This window comes from Poecile atricapillus, chromosome 9 (genome assembly GCF_030490865.1).
Source record: "Poecile atricapillus isolate bPoeAtr1 chromosome 9, bPoeAtr1.hap1, whole genome shotgun sequence".
NCBI classification, from domain to species: Eukaryota; Metazoa; Chordata; class Aves; order Passeriformes; family Paridae; genus Poecile; species Poecile atricapillus.
The window spans coordinates 23,562,152-23,578,971 of NC_081257.1; the positions used below are offsets into that span (position 1 = coordinate 23,562,152).

Genomic DNA, 16,820 nt, shown 5'->3' on the forward strand with positions numbered 1-16,820 from the left:
ATCAGGGATTTATCCTGCCTTAGCAGTGCCTGTAATCTGGCTGACTGGAGAAGGGTTGTAGTGACCTCAGCCTCCCTTTGCAAGACTGGATTTTGCCCTTTTCCTCCCAAAAATGCAGCTGGAAGGGGTGGGACGGGCTTTTCTCCTCGCCCAGCCCAGCCTGGGTGAGTCCCAGCTGCCCAGGGCAGGATTTCCCTGCACAGGGATTGCAGTGATGGCCTTTCCCTGTCTGGGGAGAGAATTCCCTGTCCTGGGAGGCAGCTGCTCCCCTGGCAGTGTGCCTTGCCACCAGCCATCCTTAATTCTCTGTGTCCATCTGCAGTTCTTTCAGGGCCCAATTGACTGAGCAGAACCTGAGCAGGATAATTTGATATTATTAGTATTATTAATATCACTGCAGCAATCTAATTAGGGTCTAAATGAGCTGGGTACTGAATTTCCCTCAGAGTTTTGTATTTCTTTCATCTTCCTTCCCTGCCGTGTGCTGTTCTGCCTCGCACACGAGATGTGATGAGGAAATCACTGTCCTGTTGATGCTGAGGCTTAGGAAGGGAAAACCAAATAATTTGACAGGAAACTGCTGGTCTTTGAATCAGCTGGGGGATTAGGAGGATAAATAAATGGCAGCATTTCTGAGCTGGCAGGCACTGGAAGAGAAACGCTCTCCAAATCAGACACGTGTGCTTGGTTCCTCTCCTCGCTGCCCCTTCCAGACTCTGAGTTGTGTGTTGGGTTTGGCAGGAGCAGAACTTTTCCACAATCACAAATAACAGAAAAAAATAAGAAATTGCTGGCTCATAAGAGAGATAAACAAAGATAAAAGGCTGAGCCTTTCCTCAAACCTTAGGTGAGGTTGTCTCGTGGCTGTGCCATGAAAAAGGGCTCTGAAAAGGAGTTTGCAGGAGAAAAAGCAGAATTCCTGGAGTTGCTTCTAGATGTGCCATTGTCATCCAGGCTTGTTCTTGAGGGCTTAACCTTTCCAGCCGTGGGGCAGAGTGTGTTGGGAACAAGGGTTTGGTTTCAGCTGCTGTGCTGGGGTTTGGGGTTTGGGGTTTGGTCACCCTGCACTGCAGAAACCCCTGGCAGTGCCCAGGCCAGGCTGGATGGCTTTGGAGCAGCCTGGGGCAGTGGGAGCTGTCCCTGCCATGGCAGGGGTGACACTGGAGGGGCTTTGATGTCCAAACCACTCTGGGATTCTCTGATGATTCAGATTTTCCCTCATTCTAAGCCACTTTAGGATAAAAAATTGCCTTGGATTAGCTCTGCTTTCAGAAGATAGTTTTGCCCTAACCTATCCATTTAAAGAGACAAGAACTGTGTGTTATAAATGCACATTTGGAAGCACATGCTCTTTTTTTTTAATTAAAAAAATATTAAGCAGGGGCTGCAGGATGAATACTGAAGATGCATGGTCCACCCCCTTCCATTAGTGAGAGGACAACACAAAGCTGTAGGCAGATATAAAAGCATTAAAATACTTAATTTCCCATTTTATTGTGTGTCAACAGAAACATATAATAATAAGCATTTTTGCAAAAACTGTGGGTTAAGCATTTTTCTCTATATCAGCAGTGTGCTGGAAATGTCCTTGCTTTAATGTAGAACAAATGGCCCTTGGATCTCATTAAAGATGTGAGAGCTCAGAGGAAATCTCTGCTGCTGGGGCAGGGCAGGCAGGGCTGCTAAAAACAGGTGACAAATATTAAACAAAAGACAAAGGAAGAGTGGAAATGAAAGGGAAATAAATGAGGGTTAAGAATTGGTTCTTGTGGGGACACAGAAGAGGAGTTGCAGTGTGGGAGCAAAGTGATGGCAGTAGTTGGAAGTCTTTATAATATATAATAGTATTGATATGTACATAATTAATAGAAATATATTTTATATAGAATTAATATGAATGTATTTTAATATTTGTTTTTATATATTATTTATATTAATATAATTAATATATTATATAATAATAATTAATTGAATGTGTTAAATAGGATGTGACAGGAACTGCTGAGGGCCATCTGCAGTGCTGGGTCCAGCTCTGGGCCTTCTCCTGCAAGGAAAACATGGATGGGGTGGGATGGGATGGGATGGGATGGGATGGGATGGGATGGGATGGGATGGGATGGGATGGGATGGGATCCATGGGATCCATGGGATCCATGGAATGCCCTGGGATGGGATCCATGGGATGCTCTGGGATGCCCTGGGATGCCATGGGATGCCATGGGATGGGATCCATGGGATGCCCTGGGATGCCCTGGGATCCATGGGATGCCCTGGGAAGGGATCCATGGGATGCCCTGGGATGGGATCCATGGGATGCCCTGGGATGCTCTGGGATGCCATGGGATGCTCTGGGATGCCATGGGATCCATGGGTTCCATGGGATGCCCTAGGATGGGATCCATGGGATGCCCTGGGATGCTCTGGGATGCCCTGGGATGCTCTGGGATGCCATGGGATGCTCTGGGATGCCATGGGATCCATGGGATGCCCTGGGATGGGATCCATGGGATGCTCTGGGATGCCATGGGATGCTATGGGATGCTCTGGGATGGGATGGGATGGGATCCATGGGATGCTCTGGGATGCTCTGGGATCCATGGGATGCCCTGGGATGGGATGCCATGGGATGCTCTGGGATGCCATGGGATGCCATGGGGTCCATGGGATGGGATCCATGGGATGCCCTGGGATGGGATCCATGGGATCCATGGGATGCCCTGGGATGGGATGCCATGGGATGCTCTGGGATGCCCTGGGATCCACGGGATGGGATCCATGGGATGCTCTGGGATGCCCTGGGATCCATGGGATGGGACAGGAGCAGTGTCAGTTCCCGCAGCAGGGGCAGGGACACGGCTGTTTCCTGCAGCTCCTGTGCTGCTGCAGCAGAGCCAATCCTGTTTCAAGAGAGGCTTTGCAGTGCCTGGCAGCCCTGTGATCCTGCAGGGGTGTTAGGGCTGCTCTGCTCAGGGCAGGGATTTGTTTGGCACCAGGCAGGACGGGCAGGGTTTTGCCTCTGCCACCTGGCAGGGTCAGTGGTGGCACAGGGAAATGGGAAGGGCTTCCAGTGTGAGGGGATGGATCCGTCCTGTCTGGGCCAGGCACAGAGCAGCTGTGCATCCCCTCAGCTTTATCAGCACTCTATCTCCTGGAGTTCAGCTGATACCTCGCAGAAGACTCTGCTGAGGATGTGTTATTGACATATTCCTAGCTTAAAACCATTATCATGCTAAATCCCTGGATTTAAAAACTAATTACAAGACATTAATAGCTGAGCCTGAAGAGCTAAGTCATGCAAATATTGCTGTCTGCAAAGTGGAATATACACAAATGTTTGAACTGCTGAGTTAGGAGCTGCAGTCTGGAGGTGGCAATAAATCTGAGCCCAGTCCTCGCCGCTGGCTTCTGTGTGTCCGTGAAATTAATGGCACCATCATTATGAAAGTGGTATCAGGGAACGTGGCTATTTTCTTCCCTGAGTAGGTTAATTACCACTAATGTAATTATTTTTCTACTGATTTTTATTTTAATCAAACATTGCACGAAACAATTAAGTTCAGAACAAATGGATTATTATGGAAATGTTTGTGGCGGAGGGAAGCAAAGCAGCAATGTTTGAATTATACACAGATATTGAGCTACTTTATTCATTAAAATGAACAATTACATTAGGCCTTATGAGACAGACTAAGCATTTCTTGTTAATGGTTGTTCTGTAGTGAACATAATGAGGATATATATTATGAGTGGATCCAATCCCTCTTGCTGGAGGCATTCAGGAGCTGGGGGATGTGTGGGAGCAGGGAGAACGTCCTTCCCAAATGTGCCAGGGCTGCAGTGCAGGGGCTGCTCGTGTCCCTGGCCTTGCCCAAGGGGAAGCTCAAGGTGTGGCATTGCTCCAGGTGGGTGCAATGTCTGCCTGCCCCTGGCAGAGCTGCTGCTTTGGGAAGAGGGAATTCCCTCATCCCTGGGCTGAAATGGAAGGTTCTACATAAAAAAAAAAAACAGTTTTCTGGTAATTGCAAGAGCACTTTCTCACAATATATGACATTTTTCTGCCTGCCTTGCAGACTGTGCTAGCATTTTCTGCTAATCCTTGGAGCTATCTAAAGGATGTGTAGACGTGGGGTAAATTCTCCTTCAAAAATGCACTGTTCTGGGTGGGGAAAGTGTCTGTGCTTTGACTCAGGTCCTCACCCCTGCTGCAGGTGTTTGTGCCCAGCATTCCCTCACAGGCACTTTGCAACCTGAATTTTCTCCAGAAACAGCAGAAATCTGTCCAAGGCCAGTGCTGGAGCTGTTCTGGTGTCAACCAAGAGGCCAGGAAAAGGACTTTCCCCTGCCTGATCTTCTCTTTATCTCCTTCCACAGAGGATCTGTGCAGAATTAAGTAGCTTCAGGCTGTCCCAGGTGCCAGCAGTGCCATGGAATATGTTTGAGAATGTGGAAATTCATCCTTTTGTAGCCATAAGTGGAGCAGGGCTATGATAACACATCAATCAGTGCGTGGCAATGAAGATATTCACGGGTAGAAAATCGGTGGAAATCATTTCACTGCTGCAGACTGGATCCATGTGCTTGGGTTGATCTCCCTTTGTATTGGTGCCTGCTGCAAAAAGGCATGGGGGTGGCTGTGGGTGATGACAGGGTGGGAAATGCAGGCTCTGGGCTGGGTGGAGATCAGATCTCAGGTGTAAAAACTCAGGTAAGTCTTGTCTGACTCTGCCTTGGGCAGTGGACACAAAGCAAGGACTAAGAAAAGCAGCAGCAGTGTCACAGCTGCTCTCCTGAGGAACTGGGGGAGGTTTCCCCACGTTTCCAGGTCAGCAGTGTCAGCCCTGGCTCCCCTCAGTGGCTCTCACAGCCCTGGAGCTCAGCCCTGTGCCCTGCAGCACATGGAGCTGCCCATGGAAATGGATTTCCTGGCTCTTGCACTGCCAGAGAGACCAAAGCACCATTTATCAGTGCAATGAAATGAGTCTGTGTACTTCCCTTTCTCATCAGCACTCCTCTGCCTCCTGCAAGCTGCACACCTTCAGCCCAGCCGAGCAGGACAAAGCAGTTCAGGGATCTGAACTCTTCCCCACAATACTGGAGGTTAATGAAGTTCCCCAGGCAGTGGCAGACCTCTAGAATAGCTCTTATTGAGGGATTATTTTTACAGGTACTCCAGTGTGTGAGCAGTGTGACTTCAGGGTTTGGTGTTTTCACAAATAGAAAATGAAGATGACACGGGATCTATTTTGGTTTAAATTAGGAAACTGCAACTTAGCCCTTCAATTTAAGGTTTGCCCATCCAAGTCTTCCTGTCTAAATGAATAATTAAGGCAGCTGATTCAAGAAACTCATCTGAGAGTTTTGACTTGTAGGGAAAATCATGGAGCTTCTCAGCATTTAAGGGACCTAAAGAAAAATAGCTGAAATTTTGTTTTTCATAACTCTTGTCCACATCTATCCCAGGGGATCAGGTTTTATGTTTGGAAAAGACACACACACACACACAGAGCAGCTGCTGGAGCCACTGGGTGCTGCTGGGCTGGGGACAGGTGCTGGGAATGCCAGGGATTTTCCAGCTTCCAGTCTGGATATTTCACTGGGGCTCCAACGCTAAACCTTCCCTGTTCTCAGAACCTGGGGAATGGCTTCAGTGAGGCATAGTTTGAAATTATTTGGGAGTCTAATTTCCCACAGTACATGTGAGCCTTTGTCACATACCTTGGAGTTCAGGATTCTCCAGACTGCAGAGTAAGTGGGACTTTCCATGTATTTAATATAATCATTTATCATTTGCATTCCCAGAAGCACATGTGGTATTTCAAAAGCTGAATGTGACTTTGAAATGAAATATTCTCTAATTACTGCATTTTTCAGTGATAACCATTTTCTTTCTCCTTCATGTTTCTCACCTGGCTTGTATAGAAGAGTTTTCCCCATCCTCACTGATCCCATGCCCTATAGAAAACACATTTCCACCTCATTTCAAATCTTCCCCTGGTCAGCAGCAGTTCCAGGAAGGGAGATCTCTGTTCTGTGTTGGTAAGAAGCCCCAAGGTTTGTGGAAAGCAGCCTTGCAAATGAGGTCCTGCCTTCCCTGAAGGTTTGCAGCATTCTTACTAATTCTCATGAAAAAACAGGTTTTCACTCTCGTGGTTTATCTGGGGTCCTGTGTCATTCCATCAGACTTAAGAACAAATAGAAATGAGAAATGGAGGGGGTGAAGAGTCAGGGAGCAGAGCCCCACACGGGGTGTGTGTCCAGGAGTCTGTCATGTGGGAGCTTTATCCAGCTGGGTTTTGTGTGCTGGAGCTCCCCTGGGTCCCCTCCCTTCGCTCCCAGCTCATGGCTGTGGCTGCCAGCCCAACCCTGAGCCTGTCTGTGTCCCTGTCCCCCAGATCCAGGAGATGCAGTGGGGCAGGGGGGTTCCGTGCCCCCTTTGGTGTGCAGCCAGCCCTAAACAATCCCTAAACCAGCCCTAAACCAGCCCTAAACCAGACCTAAGCCAGCCCTAAGCCAGCCCTAAGCCAGACCTAAACCAGCCCTAAACCAGCCCTAAGCCAGCCCTAAGCCAGCCCTAAGCCAGCCCTAAACCAGCCCTAAGCCAGACCTAAACCAGCCCTAAACCAGCCCTAAGCCAGCCCTAAGCCAGGCCTAACCCCGAGCGTGTCTGTGTCCCCCAGATCGAGGAGATGCAGTGGGGCAGGGGGGTTCCGTGCCCCCTTTGGTGTGCAGCCAGCCCTAAACCAGCCCTAAACCAGCCCTAAACCAGCCCTAAGCCAGCCCTAAGGCAGCCCTAAGCCAGGCCTAACCCCGAGCGTGTCTGTGTCCCCCAGATCGAGGAGATGCAGTGGGGCGGCGGGGTGCGTTCCGTGCCCCCCTCGGTGTGCAGCCAGCCGTGCCGGCCGGGCGAGAGGAAGAAGATGGTGAAGGGGATGCCGTGCTGCTGGCACTGCGAGCTGTGTGACGGGTACCAGTACCAGGCCGACGAGGTCACCTGCCTGCTCTGCTCCTACAACGAGCGGCCCAACGAGAACCGCACCGGCTGCCGCTCCATCCCCATCATCAAGCTGGAGTGGCACTCGCCCTGGGCCGTCATCCCCGTCTTCCTGGCCATGCTGGGGATCATCGCCACCATCTTCGTCATGGCCACCTTCATCCGCTACAACGACACGCCCATCGTGCGGGCCTCGGGCCGCGAGCTCAGCTACGTGCTGCTGACCGGCATCTTCCTGTGCTACATCATCACCTTCCTGATGATCGCCAAGCCCGACGTGGCCGTCTGCTCCTTCCGCAGGATCTTCCTGGGGCTGGGCATGTGCATCAGCTACGCCGCCCTGCTGACCAAGACCAACCGCATCTACCGCATCTTCGAGCAGGGCAAGAAGTCGGTGACTGCGCCCAGGCTGATCAGCCCCACCTCGCAGCTGGCCATCACCTCCAGCCTCATCTCCGTCCAGCTGCTCGGGGTCTTCATTTGGTTCGCAGTCGACCCGCCCAACATCATCATAGATTATGATGAGCAGAAAACTATGAACCCCGATCAGGCCAGAGGAGTTCTCAAATGTGACATTACGGATCTACAAATCATTTGTTCCTTGGGTTATAGCATTCTGCTCATGGTGACGTGCACTGTGTATGCCATCAAGACTCGGGGGGTCCCAGAGAATTTTAATGAAGCCAAACCCATTGGATTCACTATGTACACTACCTGTATAGTATGGCTTGCCTTCATTCCAATATTTTTTGGCACTGCCCAGTCAGCTGAAAAGGTAGGTGCGAGTGCTCAGGTACCTGAGGACTCACTGTGCTTGTAAGGACGTGCTGGTGCTGGGCTTTCCGTGGATCTCCAGCTGAGCTCTGCACTCAGCTCATTCCTGACTCAATCTGTGGCGCTGTTCTCCTTCCCCGTTCAGCTCCTGGGCCATTCGTTTGATAAACTGGCAAATGATCAATAGCAATCACATTAGCCATTACTTTTATTGTTGCATCTATTTCCATTGTTTCTTTACAGTGGTGTAAGCGGGAATTAGCTGTCATATTACCCACAGGGAGGCATCTCACAGCTAAATCGTCTTGAATACAAGATGTAAGCAAGAAAACTGCCCAAAACTGCTCAGGTGGCCTCCTGTGCCCCTGGAGCTGAGCCCTGTGGGCAGTGTGGGGTGTGCTGTGGGCAGTGTGGGGTGTGCTGTGGGGTGTGCTGAGCCCTGTGAGCAGTGTGGGGTGTGCTGTGGGGTGTGTGGGGTGTGCTGTGAGCAGTGTGGGGTGTGCTGAGCCCTGTGAGCAGTGTGGGGTGTGTGGGGTGTGCTGTGGGGTGTGTGGGGTGTGCTGAGCCCTGTGAGCAGTGTGGGGTGTGCTGTGGGGTGTGTGGGGTGTGCTGTGGGCAGTGTGGGGTGTGCTGAGCCCTGTGGGGTGTGTGGGGTGTGCTGTGAGCAGTGTGGGGTGTGCTGTGGGGTGTGCTGAGCCCTGTGAGCAGTGTGGGGTGTGTGGGGTGTGTGGGGTGTGTGGGGTGTGCTGTGAGCAGTGTGGGGTGTGTGGGGTGTGATGTGGGCAGTGTGGGGTGTGTGGGGTGTGTGGGGTGTGCTGTGGGATGTGTGGGGTGTGCTGTGAGCAGTGTGGGGTGTGCTGTGGGGTGTGCTGTGAGCCCTGTGGGGTGTGTGGGGTGTGCTGTGGGGTGTGTAGGGTGTGCTGTGGGCAGTGTGGGGGGTGTGGGGTGTGCTGTGGGGTGTGTGGGGTGTGCTGTGGGCAGTGTGGGGTGTGCTGTGGGGTGTGTGGGGTGTGTGGGGTGTGCTGTGGGGTGTGTGGGGTGTGTGGGGTGTGCTGTGGGGTGTGTGGGCAGTGTGGGGTGTGTGGGGTGTGTGGGGTGTGCTGTGGGGTGTGTGGGGTGTGCTGTGAGCAGTGTGGGGTGTGCTGTGAGCAGTGTGGGGTGTGTGGGGTGTGCTGTGGGGTGTGTGGGGTGTGTGGGGTGTGCTGTGAGCAGTGTGGGGTGTGTGGGGTGTGTGGGGTGTGCTGTGGGGTGTGTGGGGTGTGCTGTGAGCAGTGTGGGGTGTACTGTGAGCAGTGTGGGGTGTGCTGTGAGCCCTGTGGGGTGTGTGGGGTGTGTGGGGTGTGCTGTGGGGTGTGTGGGGTGTGCTGTGAGCAGTGTGGGGTGTGCTGTGAGCCCTGTGGGGTGTGTGGGGTGTGCTGTGGGGTGTGTGGGGTGTGTGGGGTGTGCTGTGAGCAGTGTGGGGTGTGCTGTGAGCCCTGTGGGGTGTGTGGGGTGTGTGGGGTGTGCTGTGGGGTGTGCTGAGCACTCTGCAGCCCCAGGACACATTAACCCTGCGGGGTGAAGGGCCTGCCCTGAGCTCCCCTGGCTGAGCCCAGTGATGATGAGCCGTGGCTGATGCTCCATGATGCAGATTCACTTTTGCTTCTCTCTGGAGAAAAGCTGACGTTTCAGAGGTGTTTGGCAATGGCCTCCAAGCCCAGTATTTAGAGAGCAGTGGTGCCACTGGGCTGTCCTGAGCTGCTGTCAGTTTTACCCCTCCACTCACCTGCCTCAGACGCTCCCCCAGCCTTGCAGGGATGTGGCAGTTCCAGATCCTGAGCCTGTGCCTCCTCCTGCAGGGAACAGCTTTGGCTTCTCGGGCCTTTTGTCACCTGTGTTTTCATTTTCTGTTTGTCCTCACAGCTGAGCACAGAGCTGGGCCAGGCTCAGTGCTGTGGATGGAATTCCTGAGCCTTTCCAATGGCTCAGCAGATGTCAGGCAGTGTCTGTGGGGCAGGGCTGGCGTTCCCAGGGGGGCAGAAGATCCCAGGGCTGCAGGGGTGAAGCTGCAGGATGAAACACATTGAAACACAACGCCCTGGGACGGGTCCTGCTGGGCTCCAGGGCTCTTCCCTGGCCAAGCACAGAGCTTGGTTCTCTCCAGCTCAGGGATCTGCAGTGGCTTTGGCCTCAGCTCTGGCCCTCAGGGCAGGAGGGGTCGGACAGGAGGGAGTTTGCAGGTGAGGAGGGGATCCCTCAGGATGGCCAGGTAGGAACAGAGGTTATGGAGAGGTTGGCTCCTTTCTCACCTCTGCACTTGGCTTTCCAGAGCCACTGCATCCCAGAGGGAATGAATTTCACCTGGAAAGGAGACCTGCCAAGGCTCAGGAACACTTCAAACGCCTCTGCTGCCCTGTTGAGGGTGAGATAAGGAAGAGCAGCAGCGGCTCTGAGTGCAGCAGGGTGTGTTTGTAACCTGGCTCTGACACCGGGGTGCTGAGCAGCTCTCGAGCTCCTGCCTGGCACTGCACAGGGGACTGGGATGAAGTGCTTGGAATTGCTGTGTGCAAAGATTAACTGGGTGATATAAAACCACAAAGAAATCCAGAGGCTGCTGCCAGCACTCGGAGCTGGTCAGCAGCAAGGGCTGGAGGTTTCCATGAGCTCCAGGAGATTAAGCCTGGCTCAGGCAGCGCTGGGTCCTTGTGCAGCCCAGGTAGGACTGCAGGAGGGATGATGATGATGATGGACTTGATCTCACCCAGAGGATGGGACAGGGCAGGGCAAGCAGCCCCTCACTGCGCCCTGCCCCAGCCTGGGGACCTTGGGGACCTTGGGGACCCCGGGGACAGGGGCAGCAGTGGCTGCTCTGTGCTGCTGGGGCTCATCCCTGCTCCTTGGGCTGGAAGCTGCTCTGGCTTGTCCAGAAAAGCCCCCAGTGTGACCCCCCGTGCAGTGGCTGTGCCTGGAGGGCCCCAGTCCCTGTGTCCCTGTGTCCCTGTCCCTGTATCCCTGTGTCCCTGTCCCTGTCCCTGTGTCCCTGTCCCTGTGTCCCTGTCCCCCTGTCCCATCCCCGTGTCCCTGTCCCCATCCCCGTGTCCCTGTCCCTGTGTCCCTGTCCCCCTGTCCCATCCCCGTGTCCCTGTCCCATCCCCGTGTCCCTGTCCCTGTGTCCCTGTCCCCATGCCCATGTCCCTGTCCCATCCCCGTGTCCCTGTCCCTGTGTCCCTGTCCCATCCCTGTGTCCCTGTCCCTGTGTCCCTGTCCCATCCCCATGTGTCTGTCCCCGTGTCTCTGTCCCCATCCCCATGCCCGTGTCCCTGTCCCCCTGTCCCTGTCCCATCCCCATGTCCCTGTCCCCATGCCCGTGTCCCTGTCCCTGTGTCCCTGTCCCATCCCTGTCCCCCTGTCCCCATGCCCGTGTCCCTGTCCCATGCCCGTGTCCCTGTCCCTGTGTCCCTGTCCCATCCCCGTGTCCCTGTCCCATGCCCGTGTCCCTGTCCCTGTGTCCCTGTCCCATCCCCGTGTCCCTGTCCCATGCCCGTGTCCCTGTCCCTGTGTCCCTGTCCCATCCCCGTGTCCCTGTCCCATCCCCGTGTCCCTGTCCCCGTGTCCCCATCCCCGTGTCCCTGTCCCTGTGTCCGTGTCCCATCCCCGTGTCCCCATCCCTGTGTCCCTGTCCCATCCCCGTGTCCCCATCCCCGTGTCCCCATGCCCGTGTCCCTGTCCCTGTGTCCCTGTCCCATCCCCGTGTCCCCATCCCCGTGTCCCTGTCCCCGTGTCCCTGCAGGTCTGTGCAGCTCCTGGGCTGTGGGAGCAGTGCTCGGTGCCAAGCCCCATTGCTGCCCTGCTCCTGGGCTTTCCCCCTCCTGCCCTGCACAGGAGCTGCACTGCAGCAGCTTTGCTGCTTTTTCCTCCTTTTCTGGCACTCCTTTTGGCTGGGGGTGCAGGGATTGTGCTTTTTGGTGCTTGCTACTGATTTCCTGTCAGATATTTCCTCTGGAAAATATTGTGCCTTAGCTTAGCCACGCACGTCTGTGCTGAAATGGAAATTGCACCTGCTGAAAAATCTCATGCAGCACGATCTTTTAAACTGAGGAATGGGGTTATATATAACACTCTGGGTTCGCTGTATGGATTTATTTTATTTTATCGATAAATACAAGCATAATGTTGTTCAGTAGAAGGCATATTGAAAACACCTGCCTTGTTCAGGGTAGAGAATAACACCACCACCAACAACAAAAACCCGAGCAGTGTGCTGCAGGTAATTCATAAAAGGTGAATAATTAAAGCAGGAGCTGCTGCAGCAGGTGGAGGGAGGCGGGGTGGTGGGAGGGAGGCCAGAAATTCGAGTTTCTCCAGGATGGAGATGAACCATGAGGCTGTGGCTGAGGTAAAAGCAGATTCCAGACCTTTTTACAGCTTGACCTGTCTCTCTGTCCACCATGAAGAACGGAGAGACCACATTTGGCTGTGATTTATGGGTCAGCTGTGGTTCCTGGGCTTTGTTTGGTAATGCAGGACGGGGATCCCATGGATGTGGGATGTGCTGGGTGTTCCAGCACTCCTGGAGTTCCCATGGCTGGGATACAGAGCTCTGCTCCACCTCTGCCACTGCAGCTCGACCTCCCAGATCCAGCAGGAATCCTGCAGGTGTGGGCAAGCCTGGAGGAGCAGGACAGCTCTGGGGACAGGAACTGTGCTGTCTCTGCTCAGAAAACCCCTTCCTTTAGTGTGCGTGTCACAGGAAATGGCTTTTGGCTGAGGAGGGGAGATTTAGACTGGATGTGTGGAAGGAATTCCAGCCTGTGAGGGTGGGGAGGCCCTGGCACAGGGTGCCCAGAGGAGCTGAATTTTCCCCTAAATCTCATTTTCTCAGCTATGCCATTGGGCTGATAGAGACCCATCATTGTTATCTTCTCACGGAGGTTCTGCTGCCTCAGAGCTCGGATTGCTTTTATTCAGTAATAGTGCTAAGATTAATTGCTGGATGTGTTTACAAGCCAGTGAGAACTGTCATGTGCTCCTGAATATATCCTGCCAGTGGGATTCTTCTCTTGAATGATCTTCAGGGCTTTTTTCAAGTTAAAAAGTTCCAGTTGTGCCTCTGAGTGAGGGGTGACTGTTGTTCAGTCAGCGTGGTTCTCCTGCCTGGGAGCTTTATTCTTCCCTCAATGATGAGAAACAGGGAAAAGTTGAAATAGGGAAAGAGTTGTCACCTTCCATCAACTTATTTCTGCATGAGCTTTCAGAAGTAAACTGTTGGGGTTTTGGGGGGATTTTGTAGGTTTTGTAATGAAATTTGAAGTCCCTGATCCCATCAGCTCATCCACCTTCCTTCTTGTTTCTCTATTTTTTTCAATGCCCCTTTTATTCAAATCAATAAGCAGGGCAAGTCAGGCATATTTGGCAGCAACACTTTTACTTATTGTGTTGAGTGTTCCATAAATACTATAATTTGAAGGCACATGCAAAATGGGTCCTTGTTCAGATTAAATAATGTCACATTAGCATAGGAGCACTTCAGTCTCTGTTCTATTTTTTGGTGGAACTAAGTTACCCTTCAATTCTCTGTAACACAAATACCAATTAGCCAGGTAGGACACACTTTTATTTTCTCCCTTGGGAAGGCTTGGGCTGACAGTTGCTATAGCAACTCTAAATATGTGAATTTGGGAGTTATGAAGAATTTAATGCAACATTTGTTGGAGTTTTACACTGTTGGATTGTGGAGAAAACCAGGCTTTGAGGCTCCCAGGGAATGTGAGTGAGTCTGCCATGGTTTGGGGCTCACACAGGGACAGTGTGCACTGCAGCTTTTGTTTAAAGGAGCATTCTGATAACAGGAATATCTCATTGATGCACCTTCACTTCACCCATCACTTCATTATCTGCATGTTCAGGTGCTGAAGTTCTTAAATTTAAATCTGAGAACAGCCTGGAATTGAAGGATCTGGCATTAGATTGTCCTGAGTCGAGCCTGAACTGAAGAGCAGCTTCACCTCACTGTAGTTCAGACCCTCCAGGCTGGAGCCATGAGGTCAGGAGATCCTCAAAGGGAATCCAAGAAAATCCCCTTCTGTGGAGCACTGGAGTTCTGCATTTTAACTGAGCAGAAATTCGGTGTTCTTTGAAATCTAGAAGTGACTTAATCAGTGGAATTTTTGGAAGGCTGATAACCTTCACTAAGAAAATTATCCTGGCCTGGGTTCTTATCAAGTTACACGACACCACTGCTGAAAAGTGTATAAAAACCCTTGGGAGAAGCTTTGAGTGTCTATAGAGTTTCAATTCTAATTTCTGTAGAACTAAACAAACATTTTAAGCACAACTTCTGGGTAAAGTTCTCAGGGAGATTTCCTTTATTTCCTCCTGCATTCATTTGGCCTCCCCAGGGAAGGGGGGCAGTGGCCAGTGAAAGCCAGCCAGGTTTAAAGGTTTTCCAGGTCTCACTGCTGCCCTGCTTTAACCCAAAGCAGGAGCTCAGGATTCCCAGCTGTGTGGTGGAAGTGCTGCAGGAATCCCAGCTTCTGGAGCTGTTCTCCTGCCCCTGGTGCTCGGGGGGGTTTTGTTCCCTGAGCAGACCCCACAGAGGCAGCAGCCCTGGCTGGAGCTGGGTGATGGCCTCGGAGCCCCCGGAGGAGAGGAGATCCTGGGAAATGTGGGATATTCCTGGCTGGGCTGGTTCCTGGTGCTCTCTGCATCCCTCAGGGGGCTCACCACGGCCTCTGCCACCACGGCTGGGAAACAGAAAGAAAACCAGCAAGGAAATGGTGGCACATTTGTGTGTGTGCCACACTCAGGTGCAGCACAGCAGAGAACTGGGGGGTTTGGCAGGACAGGGACAGCCTGGGAAGGAGCCTCTGCTCCTCAAGGTGGTGATTGAAGAAGCAAAGACATTTTGGTGATGAACAGATTAGCCTCAGTGCTGTATTCCCAAGGCAGGGCTCTCCTGGGAAAGGGATTCCTCCCTCTGCTGGGTCCTGCCTGGAGGATTTCCCTCCTGCCCGGGTTCAGGCAGGGGATGGGAGGCTGCAGCAGCACTGAAAACACAGCTCTGTGTGGTGTCTCTGCCAGGCAGGTATGGAAAGGCAGGGAACAGCACACGTGCACACTCTGAGTGAAAGAAGGGCTGATTGGAGTAATTAGATCCTCCTCAGAAGACCATAAATTAACGGTGATTATGATTCTTGAAAGAACAGAAGCAGAAGGTACACGTAGCGTTGCTCTGGTTTATCACATTTGCTGCATTGTAATGCTCCTTTAATGTTAATATGTACTTTTGTAGTAAAATCTAATTGCAAACACTGAGCAGGCAGAGCCCAAGGCCACGATCGTGTTCCAGATGATTCCCTGGGGAGGGGGGGCTCCCCCAGCCAGCAGTGCCACCAGCAGAGCAGGCACAGCACAGGGACAGGCCAGGGCTGCAGGTAATTAACCATCAATTAATGCACTGGCTGGAGCAGCTCTCCTTGCTGTGGGCCCACCCCTGTGTGCTGTGAACATGAACACAGGTTCAGCTCAGCACCAGTGACTCCATCCCTGTCCCCTCTGTGCTGCTCTGTGCCCCAGGGACCCTTTGAAGCCTCTGATGGCTGGCACGGAGGGATCTCTTTGCTCTGATAATTCCAGCCTTTTCCATTCCCAGCTCTGCTGAGGAGACAGAAAAAAAAATAATTATTTGGAACATGGGGAAATAACTGGAACCCAGAAAGGAGAGGGCATTACAGAGGTGAAAATCACAGAATATCCTGAGTGGGAAGGGAGCCAGCAGGATCACCCAGCCCAGCTCCTGACCCTGCCCAGACCCCCCAGATCCCACCCTGGGCATCCCTGGGAGGGTTTCCAAAGGCTCCTGGAGCTCTGGCAGCCTCGAGGCTGTGCCCATTCCCTGGGGAGCCTGGGCAGAGCCAGCACCTCTGGGGGAAGAACCTTTCCCTAAATCCAGCCTGAGCCTGGCTCCATGGCACTGCTGCAGCCCTGCAGCTGATGCAGCTCCTCCTCAGGCTGCTCTGCCTCCATTTGGAGAGTTCACCACGGGCCCCAGGTCTGGGCAATGTCTGTTTGACTGGAAGAGCAGATTTGGGAATGTTTGTGGTGCTTTTCCACCTGGGAGCTCTCAGCATCCCCAGCCCTGGGCAGGCCACAGCTGCCCCTGCCCTGTGCACACACATGAGCTCCAAAAAGGAAAAGTGGGGAAGGAAGGTCTCTTTCTCCCTGGAATTTCTGGTGCACACTTAACTGCCTCTGGCTAAAAAGCAACACAATTTTTAAAGGGAAAAACGAGTAGGTGTTTAATGCATAGTGTTGACATGTACTTTTTTTTGTTCCTCATATTTTTTTTGGAAAATGTAGAATTGCCAGGAGGGTTTTACATCTGAAAAGCCATCTCTGCACGGGCCCCTGGCAGCCCTATCAACAGTTTTTATCTGCAGCACGAACTGACAGCCCCTCACTGGGAAATAATTGCGGCTCTGTGGAGTCCAGGGCAGTAATTACCGTGTGTTGATGAAACTTTTTCTCTTTGCTTGCGTTGTGATATCTCTGAATGTCAAATTCACTTGGGCTGACAACATAATTTCCCCAGCAGAGCTCCTGCATCAAGCATGCCACGCTGCTGGGTGTGGCTGGGGGGGTTTTTCCTGAAAATTGAAATGCTGAATTCCTGAGGCTGCCCAGGGAATCTCAGCCTTGCAAAGCCCTGTCCTGGGATTAACCCTGAGTCCTGCTGGGCTCGGGGCAGCCACGCACAGGAACGAGGGGTGGCTGTAGAGCTATGGAACAGCTCTTCAGAGCGAGTTAAAAAGGAATCCATCACAAAAGAACTCCCTCCAGACAGGGGAGGGTCGGGTTGTTTGCATTTCTGTGCAATTTCAATTTGGGATAATGTATTTCTGCAGGCATGGGGAAGCCATCCTTGGCAGTGTTCAGAACAAGTGTGAGTGTGGCATTTCAGGAGGTGATGTGGTGAATGTGCTGGGGGTGCTGGGTTGATGATGGGATTTGGTGATCCCAAAGGCAATTCTGTGATTTTAATGAATATTTTGCATTTCCTGCGTATGCAAGGCTTAAG

At 52.5% G+C, this 16,820-nt stretch overlaps 1 protein-coding gene across 3 annotated transcripts in view; it reads left to right on the forward strand.

Moving 5' to 3' along the window:
• The window catches only part of GRM7 (glutamate metabotropic receptor 7), a 236,553-nt gene that overhangs the window by 168,111 nt on the left and 51,622 nt on the right, over positions 1-16,820 (forward strand). For 2 of the 3 annotated variants that reach the window (XM_058844701.1, XM_058844700.1), the window contains exon 8: positions 6,831-7,766. In XM_058844701.1, coding sequence (XP_058700684.1) covers positions 6,831-7,766 — 936 coding nt within the window. Of the gene's footprint in view, positions 1-6,830; positions 7,767-8,008; positions 8,084-16,820 lie in introns of all 3 variants that reach the window. The other variant, XM_058844702.1, reaches the window with a different exon arrangement.